An 18,411-nucleotide genomic window follows, 5' to 3' on the forward strand; every position below is an offset into this window, starting at 1 on the left:
TACTGATCCTGTTTGTGGTTTTTTTTTTTTTTAAGTTCGTTCTTGTTAAAATAAATCTTGTTCTGTTTTGAGGGAGGCTGCCAGTCTCCTTCCTTGCCCCAATATTGCGGCGAGCCGCTTGGCTAGCACTCCCCAATTAAAAATTGGTCCCCACAGAGCCAATATCTGGATCTTAGGTTTTTCTATTAACTCCTTTTTGCCTCCTACATCATAACCTACTGGGAATACCCACACACAAACGCAAGTCTTGCACAGAAGTTTCACAAAGCCCTTTTACTGTGGCCAGAGATACGATGGAAGTTGAAAAGGATAGCTCAGCCCAACATGGTAGACTGGGCTCAGGGAGTTGACACTAAAGGAAACAAAAGGAATTCAGAAAATACATTTGAATGAGGGCATTTCAGCTGGCTAGACATAGCTGGAAGCCTAAATCACTGAAGAGTTTAAATACTTTGAAGCAATTGGAAAAGCATGCAAAAAAAAAATAATAATAATAAATCTAGGGGGCAGCTAGGTGGCACAGTGGATAAAGCACCAGCCCTGGATTCAGGAGGACCTGAGTTCAAAGCTGACCTCAGATACTTGACACTAGCTGTGTGACCGTGGGCAAGTCACTTGGCTCTCATTGCCCTGCCCCCCCCAAAAAAAGATCTATCAGAGTATTTATTAAGAGCCTACTGTATGTCAGCTGGGGATAGAAAGATTGCAATCTGCACCCACACAAATGAAATCATAGACTGTTAAAAGATTGAAAAAATAATTTTTTAAAAATCACTTTCTAAAGTCTCCCTGTAATCATGTATTAGCTCAGGAAATACTAAGTGCCTGTCATCTGAGGACCTTCCTCCTTAAATTAAAAAAACAAACATCCAGGGGGCAGCTAGGTGGCGCAGTGGATAAAGCAACCAGCCCTGGATTCAGGAGGACCTGAGTTCAAATGCGACCTCAGACACTTGACACTAGCTGTGTGGCCCTGGGCAAGTCACTTAACCCTCATTGCCCTGCAAAAAAAAACAAACCAAAAAAAACCCATCCATGACATTTGATCCCTTTGTAGTTATTCAGTCAGTTCAGTCTTATCTGACTCTTCATGACCCCATTTGAGGCTTTCTTGGTAAAATGACTGGATTGGTTTACCATTTCCTTCTCCAGCTCCTTTTACAAATGAGGAAACTGAGGCAAACAGGGTTAAGTGACCTGCCCAGAGTCACACAACTAGTAAGTGTTTAAGGCAGGATTTGAACTCAGTTCTTCCTAACTCCAGGCTCAGGGCCACGTCAACTAGTTGCCCATTGATCCCTTTGTTATGGGAATATTATGGAATATCATAATATTATTACTCCAGAAGTTGTCTGGGGAGGTCAAGGCATTTTTTCCTTGAAACCCCAGGAGTTTTCCCTTGAGATCAAGGAACCTTCTCCTTGAAACTAAACCAAAGGACAGATACTCCCAGAGAGATAAGCAGCCCCTGGATTGGACTGAGCTAGCTCCAGGACCAGCACCCTTCATTCCAATCCTCCAATCCTCCTCACCCCCCTCGATGAGGTAATCCTGTTAGTCATGACTGCACCAGGAAGAGACAAGAGTACCACGAGACTGCTTGCAACCCACCAGGACAGAGCAGCTGCCCACTATCAGACTACTCCCAACCCACCACCCAATAATGGACATCTCACCCATGCTATCTTGGCCCTATCGACTGGCTCCCCAGTCTAACTGAGGAGGAAAGTGTTTTAAACCTTCCTCCTGGCCAGTTTCTCTTGTATCGAATAAACCTGTTCTTTTATCCCTAATTAAGACTTACTTGAGAGTATAATTCTTTACAGAGGAATCCTAAGGACCCACATGCTTTCCCCATTACACCTTTATGAAGTACAAATAAGTTCCTTGATTGAAATAGAATGGGAGCCCTGACTTTGGCCAAACAGGGATTTTTGTTTGTTTGTTTGCTTTGGGTTTGTTTGTTTTGTTTTGTTTTGCCTTTATATCCTCAGCACTTAATTCAGGGCCTGACACTTAAGCACTTAGTAGGCATGTAATAAATGCCTATTGAGTGACTGAAGTATCAAACACCCTCTAGGGACCTGACCTACAAACCTGTAAGTGACAAACTGAGAAGGACTCCAAGGGGGCTTTACGAAGGATATATTTGTGTCCCTTGTGTATTTTTAGGAACCCACTGTCAAGATTCTCCACTCAAGACTCCCCTTCTTGGCAGTCCTAGTGCATCTTGCAAGGACCCAGCTAAGAAAAACAAGCATATCTCCCTTCTTTTGTTTTAGACTGTAATTGGGCAGTCCATTTTCCGGTATGTTTCGTTTACAAGCCAAACCAGTTTCTCTGAGATAACTTTTGCATGACTGAACAGCATGACTATATTCATTTTGAGTGCAGGAGCTGATATAAGCAGTATAGATGTTGAATCCCTACAATGTTTATTTAGTGAGGCAATTGGGATTAAGTGACTTGCCCAGGGTCACACAGCTAGTAAGTGTTAAGTGTCTGAGGCCGGATTTGAACTCAGGTACTCCTGACTCCAGGGCCAGTGCTCTATCCACTTGCGCCACCTAGCTGCTGAATCCCTAGAATATTGGTGCTTAGTCATTCACTTGGAGCACATTGTGGGAGCTCATTCATGTTCATTTCTTTCTCTCATTTTGCTTTTGAGTAACCTTAGCGTGAGGTGAATCCAAATATCTTCTCTGAAATCTTCATAGCCCACAGGTCCATAAGAGGAGGTTTGCTTAATGGCCCAGAAACCCTAAGTAATCAACCCCAAGAGCCTAATCTCTTTTGGGGAGTTCCAGACCTCTTTGAAACCATCATGAGGTTATTTTATTTCCATTTGAGCTAGGCTGTTTTGCTGGTGAGGCATGAGTTTTGACCATTGGTTGGAATGTCCTATGTGCTCTAGGATCCACTAAGGGCACTTCAGGTGGTGTGTGTGTGTGTGTGTGTGTGTGTGTGTGTGTGTGTGTGTTTCAGAAACTCAGAGGAATTTTCACCCAGGACAGTTTGGTTCCTCCTCTAAAGGGTAAGGAGGTGACTTCCAATTAGTGCTAGGACCTGTAAAAGGCTAAAATTCTAGCTATACTATCTAAAATATCTACTGAGTGGTCGCCAATAAATTATAAGCTTTAGCAAGAGTTAGACTTTTAAGCATTTATTAAGGAGAATAAGAATTTGGTGAAGAGAGAGAGAGAAAGGCCTACGTTCATCTATCTATCTTGGGGAGCTACAGTTCTCCTGCTCTGCTCTCCACAAGAGTCTTGGCGAAAGAGAGCCCCAGCCTCGCTCCATCTTCCTCCCCCAAGCCAACGTCACTTCCTGATGCCAAAGAAAAGCCACATGATCTTGCCCTCAGAGGCCTTCTCCTCATGGTGGAGTTTTCCTACAGTAAGTCTCCAGCAGGTGGCGTCATTCCAATTGTTACAGACCCAAATTCCATGGGAAGATCCGTGCCTGTCCTGGGAGCTCTGTAAGTACCAGTCTTTCTAAGGAGAGAAGGTTTGATTTTCTTTCCTTTATTATCTATAGACACTGGCAAGCACCAAGGCAGGTAACCAATGAGAAATTTGCAAGATGATCTCAACTGCCTAGACACGGGTTTAGGCCAAAGTTTCTTAAACTGTGGGTCTCTGCCCCATATGGGGTCACATAACTGAATGGGGGGGGGTCACAAAAAATTTGGCGGTATTAAAAGGTTACGTATACCTATTTTATATACCAGTGATACCCAAGGTCGTGTAAAAATTTCTCCAGTGAAAACGGGTCGAAAAGTGGAAAATGTTTCAGAAGCCCTGGTCTATGCTAGAACAGTATATTATGTATTATATATTATCAGTGTTTACTTAATAATATTATTTTCTATTTAATTATGCATAGATATTTATGATATATTTTGATGCATAATTATATATTAATATTTATGGCGTGTGATTTGATATAACTGAACATTGCTATTTCATATATGTGAGAAATAGAACTCCAATAACTTCTGGAACTCAGCGTTGGTGATGTGTCAAAGGCTCATTTATTGTCATTCTCGAGAGAAGGGCCTCCCACTAGCTCAGGGAACAAAGGTGCAGGCTCACAGGTTGGTTTTCATTTTCTCCCTATCCCTAACAGGATTGGCACTGGAGCAGGAACTGGCTAATCAAATACAGCATCCCAGCCCATCCGTATTGATTTTTTTCTCCTGGGAACCTCCCAGAGAAGTCCTTCTCTATTTGAATTAACCCCCATTTGTGGATATTAGCATTTGAGTTATCTGCTTCTATTCTAATCAACCTTCCCAGACCTGAAGATCTCTTAGTCTGAATACACAGCAATCACTGGTACGGGTATTTTTTTTTTTTGCCGGTATTTTTTTTTTTGCCGGGCAATGAGGGTTAAGTGACTTGCCCAGGGTCACACAGCTAATAAGTATCAAGTGTCTGAGGCTGCATTTGAACTCAGGTTTTCTTGAATCCAGGGCTGGTGCTTTATCCACTGTGCCACCTAGGTGTATTTTTAAGCTAGCCGTGGCCTGTGGGTAGTGAGAGGAGTCAACCCCTCCCCCATTTTCTCACAATATATAATTTATATGTTATTTTATATAGTACAGTTTATATCTTAATATAATAACCCTGGAAAGGTAGGCTCATAGGAGCCAGGTTGTGATGCGCTTTTCATGTTTAACTGGGGCGTGACCATGTGAGTGGAGAGACAGTTGGAAGAGATGTTCTAGAGGTACTGGATTTGGAGGAAGACGTTCTAGGTTCCAAATTCTACTTGTCTCTTATTAGTTCTGTGACCTCAGGTCTATTCATCTGTAAAATGGGAGGGTTGGCCTGGATATCTGAGGTTCATCCCAGTCCCACGCTATGTGATGACAGGATACCTGCCCTGACACTGGCTGGCCTAGATGCTTCATGGGGTCCGGTGTCCCTAATATTTTCCGAGATTCTTCTTTCTCTCAGCTCCCTCCACTAGTCTCTGTTCTCTCTCCTCTGCCCCAATCTAAAATGGCCACTGTCACGGCTTCAGTGCGATGGGACAGAATGAACAAAGCAAGGAAGATGCCTGCCCAAAACAAAGATGGCTACCTACATAGCGCCTCCTTCCGCCCCAATCGGCGGGCGGCCTGGGGGCCTTCTACCATCCTCGCCGCTCATCTCTATGCCCATTTCCGAGCCTTTCTAGCCGCCGCTCTCTCTTTCGGCCTCCGGACCGGCGAGGGGCCCAATCGCAGGCTGTGTTTTCAGGGTTGGCCCCGCCCCGCATCGGATCAGCTGATGGGTTGGCGATGTCTGTTGACAGCGGAGGTGGGCAGAGCCCAGGGCAGCGGGAGAACAGGCTCAGCCGCCCAAGCCCAAGCAAGAGGACAGCCCCGGGGCCCCGGGCTCGAGCCAGGGGCGCAGGCGCGGTGCCCGGCGCAAGCGCAGACTCAGCCGCCGACCCCGACGCAGCCTCGCTGGACCGCGGCCGGGCCGGCCCGGGGAGAGTGTCTGACCCGGAGCGGGACTGGAGGAGGAAAGGCCCCGGGGCTGGAGGAGCTGAGGCCGAGCCGGGCCCGGGGCGGGAGCTGAGGGAGGAAGCCGGGACGGCCCCGGACCGGCCGCTCTGAGGCGCCTCCCTCTTGGGGCCGGGCGAGGCCGATGTGAGTCCGATGGAGCAGCCCTGGGGGAGGCTGATCCGCCTGGGCGCCGCCGAGGGCGAGCCCCCGGTGCTCCTGCAGAAGAAGGAGTGCACCATCGGGCGCAAGAAAGGTGAGGAGGCCCCCTCCTGGGCCTCGACCCCTGCTCTCTTCCTGGCATCGAGGGCTGCGCAGGTCAGCGAGCATGTATTTGGCGCCTGCTGTGTGCGCCAGGCCTGGGGATTCAGGCGGAGGCAGAAAGAGCTGCCCCCCTCCCCCCTGCATTCCACAGGGGAAAGACCACCCATAAGGAGGAGCCGGAAAGCAGGGGGGCAGGGACACTGGTTAGACTAAGCTCCCTGCATGGGGGCTGAGCAAATCTGCCAGCATTTATTAAGCGCTTACTGTGTGCTCCAGGTCCCGGGCTAAGTCCTGAGGATACAGGCAGAAACAGAGCTGCTGCCTTCCTGGAGCTTACATTCTAAAGGAGAAAGACCACCCATAAAGGGGACCTGAAAAGCAGGGGCGGGGGGTGAAGGGACCCGCAAAAGTGCAGAGACCCGGCCTCCTGTTACACTCTTTAGACTGTAAGCTCCGTGAGACCAAGGACTGACTTGTGAACCAGAGCCCCACAGAGCATCATCGCCTTTTACAGGTGTGATGATCAGAAATGTGGGAGACATATGTGGCCCTGAGGTCTCTGCCCGTCTCTCTCAGACCAAAGACCCCACGGTGGTGGGGCACAGAGAGATGATCTCCAGCCATGGGCTATCAAAAAAATGTCCTCCTCTTTAACTGGGGTGGGGTGGGGAGGCTACGGAGGAAAGAGAAGCCTGGGCTGTCTGGATAAACCCATCTGCCTCCGCCCAAGATTCCTTATGAGCTTGGCTTGGTACTGACCAAGATGAAGAGATTTGATGGACTCTCTCAAGGAGAGTTTGCCTTTGAGTGGAGGGAAGGGAGAAAGGACTTGAGGGGAAAAGGAAAATCACTGGGTCCCCCAAGAGAGCAATTATTAATAATTATTTCTCACAAAGGGTAGGAACTTGATAAATGTTCTTTGACATTTAGCTAGGTTAGGTGTATCATCATGAGCCAGTGACTTTTATTTCCTTTAGCCTCAAGTTTTCTCATCTGTCGAATGGGGATTAATTAGTCAACAGACATTTATTAAGCACCTACTACTCTACAGGATATGCTCCAAAAGTCTTAGCACAGTTTTAAGCTATTAAAGCTTCTTGGTAAGTGAGAAACATTGTAGGGGTGGTATGATGGATGGATGGACAGCCGGCTGGACAGACAGACAAACAGATGGGTGGATGGAAGGCCTGAATTCTACCCCCTCTTAATTCCAGTGTATTCCCTCTGTTTATTATTTCCTATTCTGTATGTACATTGTATGTATTTGTTTGCCATGTTGTCAAGCTCCTTGAAGGCAGGGACTGACCTTTGTCTCTTTTTGTATCTTCAGGCTTAGCACAGTGCCTGGCACATAATTGGGGTTTGATAAATGTTCACTTATTGACTGAAGTTTTACCTCTGAAATATCCTGCCCATTTTAGCCTCCCGGTGTTTCAGGCCACTCCTCTCAAAGACCCTGAGTTTCAGAGCAGGTGCTAACCAACCTGCACTGGAAGAGGTAGTTTACTCACTGAAGCCCCCGTGACCTACCCAGTCCCTGGGCCTAGTCCTCTCTCTGTGTGTTAAGAGTTGGCGATACCAGTATGAAGAATGAGATCATCCCTACTCTCCAGGCATTTACATTCTAAGGGGGGAGGGACAACGACACAAGTACAAATCTTATGTAAAGAGTCAATACAGGGGCAGCGAGGTGGCACAGTGGATAGAGCACCAGCCCTGGATTCGGGAGTACCTGAGTTCAAATTTGACCTCAGACACTTGACACTTACTAGCTGTGCGACCCTTGGCAAGTCACTTAACCCTCATGGGGAGGGGGAAGAGGGGTAAGAAGGAAGTGCATTCCAGGCATAGAGGACACCTAGAGCCAAGGTACATCTGTGAGAGATGGAGGGTTGTGTACCAGTTTAGCTGGATCTCAGAGAACAGGAAGGGGAGACCAGAAAGACAGTTTGGGGCCAGGTTGTATAGGGCAGACAGTGTCAGACTCTGCCTGGGCTCCAACAGAACTAGGTTAAAATGTACTTGGGAAAATGTTTAACAAAATAAAAATACAACATAGATAATGTGTATTTGCGGTTCTGTTTCTATTTGAGTTTGACACCACTGTTTTAGGGCTTTAAAAGTTCAATGGAGAAGTTATCCTATAGGCTATAGGAGGCCACTGCAGCTGATTGAGTAGGGGAGTAACAAGGTCACATCTGTGATTAAGGAAAATTACTTTGGCAACTGAGTGGAGGTTTAAATGAAATAGGGTGAGACCGTGGGCAGGACAACCAGGTGAGAGACAAGAAGCCCTAAGGACAAGTGGTGGTTGTCTGCTTGGAAAAAAGGAGTCACATAATGGGAGAGAGACAAACAGAGAGAGAGGGACAGAGGAGACAGAGTCAGAGAGTCATTGAGTGAATCAGAGAGAGTCAGCAGGCTTGGGTAGATGGGGAATGGGTGAGAGGAGTCCAGGAGAGAGCTGAGCTTAGAGAGGGTGGGGTTTAATGGGAACAATGATTTCAGTTTCAGCCTTGGTGAACTTCCAGATGAATCATGGTTATTATTAATGTGATGCAGCCAATTACGAGATCGCAGCAGACCCTAGCAGAGATAGCAGGTTTGTCATAAGGTCCTGACCAACCTCTGCATGCTTTTAAGTCAAAATGACCCACAAACAACCACTGAGTGGAAGGGACAAGTTTTGAACTCGAAAGCCCTTCCCACTATAACATGTTTAAAGATAGAGAAGGAGAGAGAGGTAGGAAGTAATTTGGACTTCCTTCCTAGCCCAGGCAGCACAGCACATACATTTTCTTCATGAAATTTTCTTTGTGAGCTCACTTAGGAAGGTGACTGGTCTAGCTTTGAATCGTGGCCAACCATGTTTCAAACATTAAATCATTTCCAAATAAGTTTTGTGTTTTCTTTGATGTTTGTCTTTTAAAATAATCTAACTTTGCCTTAACCTTTTTTTTTTTTGATGAGGCAAGTGACTTGCCCAAGGTCACACAGCTAGTAAGTGTAAAGTTTCTGAGGCCGGATTTGATTGAACTCAGGTCCTCCTGAATCCAGGGCCGGTGCTCTATCCACTGCGCCACCTAGCTGCCCCCCAGGGCTGGTGTTTTATCCACTGCGCCATCTAGCTGCCCCTGCCTTAACATTTTAAAAGGGGAAAAGCTGTCCAGTATTGCTTAGCCTCAGCAAAGGCAAATTTTTATGATGGTTTAATCTTAATTGTTTTTAACAGTTTTTCTGTTCATTATGATATGGTGGGAAAATGGGGTACGGGTTGGGGTTGGGGTTCTTGGGAATTCCTCTTTAAAGAATTACACCCTCTTGCACACAAAACTTAGTTAGAACAAGGTTATAGTTTATTTAGGGCCAAGGGAAGGGAAGGGTGGGGGGAGGGAAACCATGAAAGAAATCCTTGGACTTTTCATGGGGAGATTTGGCATAAAGCACATAGCTCAGAGGTACCAAATCTCCTCGAACAGGAGACTGGAAGGTACTTTTATAGAGGACTGATGGGGGTGGACCATCTGACCGTGAAAAGTTCCTTTAGTGAGAGAGGACCATCCCCCACTGGTGGTAGCTGGGGGAATTGGGTAAGGGGTGGCTACGGATCCCTCTTCAGAACACAAAGGCCAAAGCCACACCCAAATTTATCTCCCCAGGGTAAGGGAGACCAGAATGAAGGGTAGGAATCCCAAGCTAGCTCAGTCTGATTTGGTTCAGCTTCTCTCTCTAGGCGTTATCTGTCCTCTGGTTTAGTTTCTCAAGGAGAAGATTCCTTGGTGTGCCCCAGAGAACTTCTGGGGTGCTCTGCACCCCATGACAATTAGCTTAATCTAACTTGAATTTTGTGTGACTGTTTTGTTATAGCTGGATTTAATGGTGAGTTTTGAAATTAAGGCTTTTAAACCAGAAGTAAAAAAAATTCAGGGCTAACTTACAAAAATAATCACACACTAAACCTTTTTACTTTTTTGTAACTATGAACAGTTTGACCCTTAAATATACTCGAATAAAAATGTTTTCTACATACATCAAGGTGGGAGCTTGCCTCAGAATCACATACCTTGACTAAGAAAAGGCCATTATTCTTTTATAATTAATAGCAAATACTAATAACAGCTTTCCCCTGACCCCCTAAAAAAAATCCTTGTTTCAGGTTGCGACCTTTCATTCCCTGGCAATAAATTGGTGTCTGGAGATCACTGTAAAATAGTGGTGGATGAAGAATCTGGTCAGGTTTCGCTGGAGGATACCAGGTGAGCTTTTTATTTTTTGCCGGGCATTGGGGGTTAAGTGACTTGCCAGGGTCACACAGCTAGTAAGTGTCAAGTGTCTGAGGTGGGATTTGAACTCAGGTACTCCTGAATCCAGGGCCGGTGCTTTAGCCAACTGTGCCACCTAGCTGCCCCGAGCCTTTTTTTTTTTCTCTCAGAACTCTTATCCTGTCTTACAGATGTAGGGGGTGTAGTTAAAAATGTGTGCACTTGGTGTGGACATTAAGAAAGGAAGGAGAATCCGTGTTTTCTCATTTTTAGGGATTTTAATTTATTATCTGGGAGATGAAAACTTTTGTTCTCTCATATAATGTACATTTTGCGTAGTTTACCAGGGTAATGAAATGAATTTCCAGGGTGAGAGCAGTCAGTGAGGCTTTGGAGTCTGGCAAGTGCTTATGAATTAAAACAAAATTCTGCCAGAAATATTAGTTGCAAGGTGTTGGGTTTTTAGATTCCAATGGAGCTTTTTAAGGAAGCGTGGATCTGGCTATGTCACTGCTGCTCAAAAACCTGCAAAGACCCTCTGTTATATACAGGAAAAAATGCAAACTTCTTAACTTGGAATTTTAGTTCCTCTACAATCTGACTCCAGTCCACCTTTCCCAAGCTTATTTTGTATTATTCTCTTTACACATAGTATAATGTGTGACTCTCTATCATCAGTCAAACCAAACCACTCGAGGTTTCCAAAACTTGACCTTGTATCTCTCAGTTCTGTTCATGCAAGCTGCCCACTGCATCTCCACAAATCTCTCCACTTTGCTGCCTCTTAAAACCCTGATGTTTCTTTAAGACAGCCCCGCCCCCCCCCCCAACCTCCTCCATAAAATCTTCCCTCTTCCCCCCCTGCCCGGCCTAAAAGCGCCCTTTTCCTAGAGCACTTTGGGGCTACCCTTTCCCCTGCCTCGTCCTGTTTTGTATTATACTTTTCTATAACACGGCACTATCCCCCATGAAGAATGTAAACTCTTTGAGGGCAGGAAGGTGTTAGCATTTTTCTCTCTCCCACATCCAGTACAGTGGATTTCCTTATACATAGTAAATACTTAACTATTGTTGAGTTGAATTGAATTGAATTCTCTGGGCTTTGAGACCTCCTAGGAAGAGGAGGTGCTGACAAGGAAGGAAGGAAACTAGCATTTATTAAGCACCGATCACCAGACTAAACCTTTACAAATATCTCATTTAATCCTCACAATAACCCTGGGAGATTGGTGCTCTTATTATCCTCATTTTAAGGTTGAGGAAACTAAGGCAAACAAAGATTAAATGATGTGTCTCAGGTCACACAGCTAGTAAGTGTCTGAGGCTGGATTTTTAAGAACCAATTTGGGGGGGGGGAGGCAGGGCAATGGGGGTTAAGTGACTTGCCCAGGGTCACACAGCTAATAAGTGTCTGAGGCTGGGTTTGAACTCAGGTCCTCCTGAATCCAAGGCTGGTACCTTATACACTGCGCCGTCTAGCTGCCCCCTGAGGCTGGATTTTTTTTTAATTTAATTTTCAGTTTCAGATTCTCTTTCTCCCCCTTTCCTGAACCCTTTGAGAAAACTCACTTACAAATATGTTGCCTACAAATGTCCTCATTAGCCGTGTTCTCCCCCAACCCTCAGAAAAATAAAAGAGAGAGAACAAAGTCAGCTGCAGCCCTCGTCACTTTGGTCGTTTGATCGCTATGGCACTGAAGAAGTAACTGAATTTAGGGAGTATTGCCATTTTTATTATATTGGCTTAGCCTTGAAACTGTCTTTGAACTTAGGTCTTCCTGACTTTAAGTTCAGTGCTCCAAGATGGCCTAATGATAGGCTATGTTTGGCGTAAAGGATGGTGAGCTAGAAGCACAACTTATGAGGAAAGGGAAAATCAAGTTTTCCTACGAAGTGGGAAAAGCCGGATTCCTCAGCTGTTTGGTGCCAGCATGTTCGATATCCCTTTCTGTACTCTGGCAGGGTAAGAATTGTTCTCTCCTCTCTCCAGTGTGTGTACCTGCTTGTCTTAGAAGCAGTGAGACACCGGTCCTGACCACTAGGTAGCTGACTGGCTCAGAGGAGTGCAGCATAGGAGATGAGAGGCAGGACCCAGGTCAGAGCAGGATTTCTGGCCTCTTCCCCACCAAGACTAACCCAGAGAACGTGGCTGTGGCCTCGGCTTGGCTTTTGGTGTTTACAGTGTACTTGGAGAGAACCCAGGATCTCTGAAGAGCTTCTCTGTTTAACCTTGGGCCATGGGTCCCCTTGTGCTACCTCCATTGGTCTCGTCTCCTAGACGCTAAAGTTTCTCCCTCTTCCCTGCGTCTAGTTAGTTGTCAAGGCCTCTTTTGTCCACCCAGTCTCAGAATCCCTTCCATTTCTACAGCTCCTACCTCATCCAGGCCCCATTTTATCTTAGCTGGATTTTTATTATCACTTCCTACGTACTCTCCCTGCTGCCAGGTCAGTCTTCCTCAAGACCTTGTCACATGCGTTGGGTTCAGAGGACATGGAAGAGTGGGCTGGCAGAGCCCTGGTCGCTCAGTTGGCCCTGTTTCTGCCCGACTGTGCGACCCAGGCAGGCCCCGGAAGCACTCAGGACTTCAGTTCCCTCAGTCGCTTTCAGCGCATCCATTCTTTATATAGCGCTTATGTGACTCTCTCTGTGTCCCACTAAAGTGTGAGCTCCTTGAGGGCAGGGACTCATTTTTTCATCTTTTCCCTGGGCCCCCAGCATTGATGACCTACCTCCAGGTCAGCTCCCTCCCTTCAGAGGGATGTCTCTGCTGAGCCTGGTGGAAGGAGCAGGAGGTGGTTTGGCAAGGAAGGCCAGGCTCAGAAGGGTTTCCCCTGATAATGGGAATCTCATCCCCAAGGCCTGGTTATCCTGGTTATTGGCTGTGCAGGAAGAAAGATAGAGGAGGGCAGGAGTTTGAAGAAGTTGAACTTTTGAATTGCTGGGCTGTTTATAGCTACAGGAAGTCAACAAGAGAATAGCAGATATTTTTGCAAGAGAGGAATTGGGAAATATTTCCTATATGGGTTTCTCCGGGTATTGATTTGTAGCCTGTAAAACGTTAATTTTAACGTTGGGCTCCTTTTCTGCTGTGACGAGCAGCCGGCTATATCCTTAACATTGGTTTTCAGTGTTTATCTAATTATCCTTTTCTTCTCCTTACAGCACTAATGGAACAGTAATTAATAAAGTAAGGGTTGTGAAGAAGCAGTCGTGTGCTTTACAGACTGGGGACGTCATCTACGTGGTTTACAGGAAGAGCGAGCCAGAGCACAGTAAGGGGACCGTGCTGCCCGGGTTGGGGGGAGAGGGACTGACACCGTAGGAGGAATGTCTCAGTCCCTGAGTGGAAGCTGGGGGCTGAGGAATGACTCAAACTTCTTAAATGTGGGAGTGCCCCTGAACTGCTTTGGCAGAAGGGACCCTGGGATCGAGTCTTCCCTCTGCTTTGGCAACCATGGCCAACCTCTCTGGGCCTCAGTGTCTCCATCTGGAGGGGCAGGGGGGGGGCAGGGAAAGGAACAAGCATTTATTAAGGACCTGCTGTATGCCAGGCACTGTGCTGAGCACCTTAGAACATGATCTTATTTGACCTCTGAGGTCCCTTCTTTGATCCTATAACTGTTGAGGACTCTAGAAAGCCTCCTCCTTCCCTGCCCATTGGGTTCAATCTCTGCGCGATTCCTTTCCTCTGTTATTGACTGAGACTGGCTTGGTCTCTGCTTGTGCTGCTCCCATTTATCATAATGATCACTTCTTTCATTCTTCCTGGTCTGCCCTATTAGCATTTTCTGAACTAAAGGAAGAAAGAGAGACATCATTAACACCTTCTTGGCAGCAGGGAGAGTTTCTGGAACGCTTTTATGAGCAATTTCATGATCATGACATTGAAGCCTTCCTCATCATCCCAGTTGGAAGGGACTGCTCACCTCGTGGGCTGCCATCCCGTGACGACCCGTGCTTTTATGTACTGCCTGTATTCAGAAGTGGGCGTTATGTTGACCTGGGTGCATTTTATCATTCCTGCTTGATCAGAAGCAGCTTGAGGGGATAGGATCTGTTCCTTTTCAGATGGGACCTTTTGTGAGTCTGTATAATCTGTGTGAAGTTAAGAAAAGTCATCTTGACCTGTTCACTGAAAGGGAAATGACAGGCTTGAGGTCTGGACCCAAAAGGGAGTTAACTGTGATTTGACTTTAATGTGGCGGCCCTGTCAGGTGGTGTGTCCAGAAATGACCAGTCCCATTTTAGTCACTGTCTTGTTGGCTCCCTGGAGAAAGGAGCAGAGAACCTGATGATCAGATCTGTGAATTATACTACACGTTAGCTACAGTTGATGATACTCTCCAGAATAAGTATAAAATACAAAAGTGACTTACTGGGGAAATGGTTCCCCCCAGAGAGATATAGTCCAATAGACACAAGCACAAGGTGTTACACAACAACATTTATTTATTTATTCATTTGCTTATTTATTTATTTATTTGTTCGTTCATTTATTTCTTTATTTTTGAAAAAAGATTTTTTAAAACAACACACTAACTAGGCATGAGTACAAAAGATGATCTTAGGGAGCCTAACAGACCACAGGCTAAATGTGATTACTAGGATTGTAAATCCAAAATGGTTCAGAGGCTCATTCAAGGGAATAAGATTTCCAAGGACTGTTCTTCTTCACTCAGATGTGATGAAGCAGAAGGAGTTTTGGATTTCGAGTCAGAAGACCCCTGCTCTGCCACCAAGTGACCCAGGCGACTCATTTCTTCCCTCTCCCGGCTCTGCCTGTCATAAGTCTCTCCCCACTCTGGTCCAGGCCCCACAGACGCTTCTGTTTAACAGGAAAAGCTCCAGCCAGTCCTATGAGCCTACCTTTCTAGTTGTATCATATGAAGACAAAGATTGTATTATATATAATAACAGAATATGAAGGATATATGAAATAGCAATATATAGTTACATCAAATTATATATAGCAAATATAGTTATGCGTCATCTGGCCAGCATGATCTTCCTAAAGCTGCAGGTCTGACCACGTCTTACCTACTCTAGTATAAACCCCAGTGGCTCCCTTTCACCCCCAGGATCAAATGTAAAATCCTCTGTGATTTGGCACCCCTGATAATCTTTGTCTCTACTCCCCTCCCACCCCAACCACACACCCCTTTCTGGCTGCCTTATGTGCTTCCCCATCTCCCCATATACACTGATCCAGTGACCCGGCCTCCTGGCCGTTCCTCCCACAGGACCCTCCATCTCGGGGCTCCAGATATTTTCTCTGGCTGCACCACCCCCCCCCCCATCTCCATCGCCTGGCTCCCCTGGCTTCCTTCGAGTCTCGGCTCAAGGCTGGCCTTCAGCAGGATGCCTTTCCCAGCCCTCCTTCATCTCGGTGCCCCCCTCAGGAGTGATCTCCATGTAGTCCTGTCTCTGTCTTGTTTGTCCACACACACCATCTCCCCTCAAGGGCAGCCACTGTCTTCTGCCTTCTTTGTGTCCCCAGTGCTTAGCACAGTCCCCGGCACATCGTGTAGGCACCTAATGAATGTTTATCAACTGACCGGCACTTACCATGTGCCAAGTGCTGGGGAAAGAAATGCAAAGTCATGTTTTAATTAGGGGAGAGAAAGCACACGGGAGGTTCCAGCTCCAGGGTAGATGGGAAGGTTTGGTCACCCCTAAGATGCAGAGGCAGAGCCAATGGTGAGGGCATAGCCTGATGGGATCAGGGAGGGGCCAGTGAGGAGAGAGCCTAGGGAGCCCCTTGGGGAAGAAGGGGTAGTCATGAGATGAGGAAGTTTGATAACCACTGACAGAAAGAGGAACGGGAATGAATTAATTGTTCCACTGTACCTTTATTGTCAGAAACCCTCCTTTTGACACCACGACCTGACTTTGCGCAGCATTTTGAGTAGACTGGTAGCTATGGGTGCTTTAATTTTGCCACTGTCCTCCTTCTCCTGTTCCAATTCCAACCATATTAACTCCCTGACTCATTCTTTGGGCTTGATATACCCTGAGATGAACTGGAATGTTTGGAGATAGTAGTTTCAAATCTTTTGAAGTTCATCAAAAGCAGAAAGCTGGTTTGGGGTTAGTCTCTAAAAGTTTCTTATTTGCCAGAAATTGAAAACTTAACAACAAATATAGCAATTTACAACAACACCTAGATAGAAAATTTCAGAGGAGTTTTGGAAGAGATAGAAAGCAGAGAGGAAAATGATTGATTTTCTCCTCTAAAAAATTGTTTTTCCAGACTTTTGCCAGTACTTTCTGATTGTTTCTTCTCCTTTTAGATGTTGCATATCTCTACGAATCTCTGAAAGCAAAGCCAGAAATATCCCCAGAACTCACTGGTAAGTGAAAAACTAGGAACCCCCATCTCCGGAGAATTCTTTCAAATTGTCCTTTCTCTGACGTGGTGGCCTCTTCTGCCTGACCCTTGCACACATGTTCCTTCTGGTTCTTTGGTTGCAGAAACTACTGGAGAAAAAGTGTGCAACATGACCAAAGATACCTCAGGTTCAGAAGGAAGCAATGAGACCCAGGTCATGCCATCCTTGCCCAATGATCAGTCTTGCTTTGAGGAACCACAGCCATCTACATCTACGTCAGACCTCTTTAAAACGTCCGCTACCTCTCTCCTGGATTCTGCTCCTGCTGAGCGGGAGCATCCTTCTAGACCTGGTGGTGAGCTCTTGGCTTGGGGCTGGGCCGTGGATGACACTCACAGGAGTGGTATAGTTGTGGTCTCCTAACATCCCTGTTGTCATGCAGACGGAGGAAGGGTTTTTATGAGCATTTCAAAGTACTGTTAGGCATCATTCCCACCATCCAGTATTCTGAGATGTGCATGTGTTTTTTCCTATGGGCAGTGCAATCTTCCTGGAATTTATGCAGCTTGAGATCAGGGACTCTGTCAGTGTAGAGGACATTCTGGAAAAGTTTTAATAGCTTAAAACTGCACCAGAACGTTTGGCACGCCCTTCATTTGTCAGAACCATTTGATTTTAAGCTGCTAGAAGGCAAGGAACATATTTCCCTTGAGAGAAATGATTATGTTAATATCTCCTATGTTAATAGCCAGTTATTGGAGGGTTTTCCCCTTTTTCCTCACTTAGAAATCAACCTCTAAGCCATTCAGACAGCCTGTGAAGTCCCAGGCTCATAATGAGATGAAGTGTGTGTGTGTGTGAATGGGGGGAAGTGACTTGCCCAGGGTCACACAGCTATTGCGTCAAGTGTCTGAGGCCGGATTGGAACTCAGGTCCTCCTGACTCCAGGGCTGCTGCTTTATCCACTGTGCCACCTAGCTGCCCACATGAGATGAAATTTTGGGCAAGATGCACCCAACTAGGAAAGTTTAGATCTGATCAGAAGAGAAAGAAATTTTAGTTTAGGTGAATTAGTGGATTCTGGCCCATTGCATTTAAGTCAGACAGGTCTGGGTAGAGGTGTATTCCCCCTTTGTCTAGATTACCCTAGATGGGGTGATACGGATATAGATGTCTCTTTGACCAAGACCAAGAGTGCTCAGAGTCACATCCCCCAGACCCTCATTAGAATAAGCCCACCCCAGGGCAGCTAGGTGGCACAGTGGATAGAGCACCGGCCCTGGAGTCAGGAGGACCTGAGTTCAAATCCAGCCTCAGACACTTAACACTTACTAGCTGTGTGACTCTGGGCAAGTCATTTAACCCCAATTGCCTCACCTAAAAAAAAAAAAAAAAGAATAAGCCCACCCACCTCTCATTACAATGTTTCTTCTCTCATTACTTTTTTTTTCTCATTACTTTTTAACCAATCAAATTCAATTTCCACCCTCAGGTGAAACCCCTTTTCCAAAGGCTTTATAAGTGTTGAAGGTTCCATCTTTGACCACCTAGAGGAACAAATGAGCCCATTTTTTGACTACTTGCTCTCTGTAGTTAATAAAATTGGTTAAAATTCACCCAGAAACTTTGTCTCTCAGAAATTTTCACTCATCACACCCTCTTCTTTTGTGTTCTCCATAGATCTTTTTATGGTGTTGGATGAATGACCCAAAGAGCCATTCTGTTGTTTATTTACATTTATGTTTCTGTTTAATCCAGAATTGAGTATAGTGAGCTTTTTCTTCTTTCTGATGTCAGGTGGCTTTTGAGATTTGCTTGATTCATAATAGTAACAATAATAATAACAATAACAATAATAGCTTTTAAAAACATAATGCTTCAAAGAGCATCACACATCTCTATAGGAGAGGAAGCGCTAATGTTGGTTCCATTTTATATGGACAAAACTGAGTTTGAGCAACTTACCCATGATCACATTGATAATTATCTGAGATGGAATGGGACCCTAGGTTCCCTGATTCCAAACCCAGATGGCTAATTTTTGTAGCTGATTTGCTTTGA

The 18,411-nt window shown here is 45.8% G+C and overlaps 1 protein-coding gene across 1 annotated transcript in view; it reads left to right on the plus strand.

Moving 5' to 3' along the window:
- Positions 1-5,367: 5,367 nt before the first annotated feature.
- CHFR (checkpoint with forkhead and ring finger domains) overlaps positions 5,368-18,411 on the plus strand; it is a 38,086-nt gene continuing 25,042 nt past the window's right edge. Inside the window, exons 1-5 of the mRNA XM_043976611.1 lie at positions 5,368-5,750; positions 9,915-10,014; positions 13,184-13,293; positions 16,312-16,371; positions 16,493-16,705. Of these exons, the coding sequence (XP_043832546.1) occupies positions 5,651-5,750; positions 9,915-10,014; positions 13,184-13,293; positions 16,312-16,371; positions 16,493-16,705 (583 nt within the window). The 5' untranslated portion in view covers positions 5,368-5,650. The remainder of the gene's footprint in view (positions 5,751-9,914; positions 10,015-13,183; positions 13,294-16,311; positions 16,372-16,492; positions 16,706-18,411) is intronic.

This window comes from Dromiciops gliroides, chromosome 1, assembly GCF_019393635.1.
Source record: "Dromiciops gliroides isolate mDroGli1 chromosome 1, mDroGli1.pri, whole genome shotgun sequence".
NCBI lineage: Eukaryota > Metazoa > Chordata > Mammalia > Microbiotheria > Microbiotheriidae > Dromiciops > Dromiciops gliroides.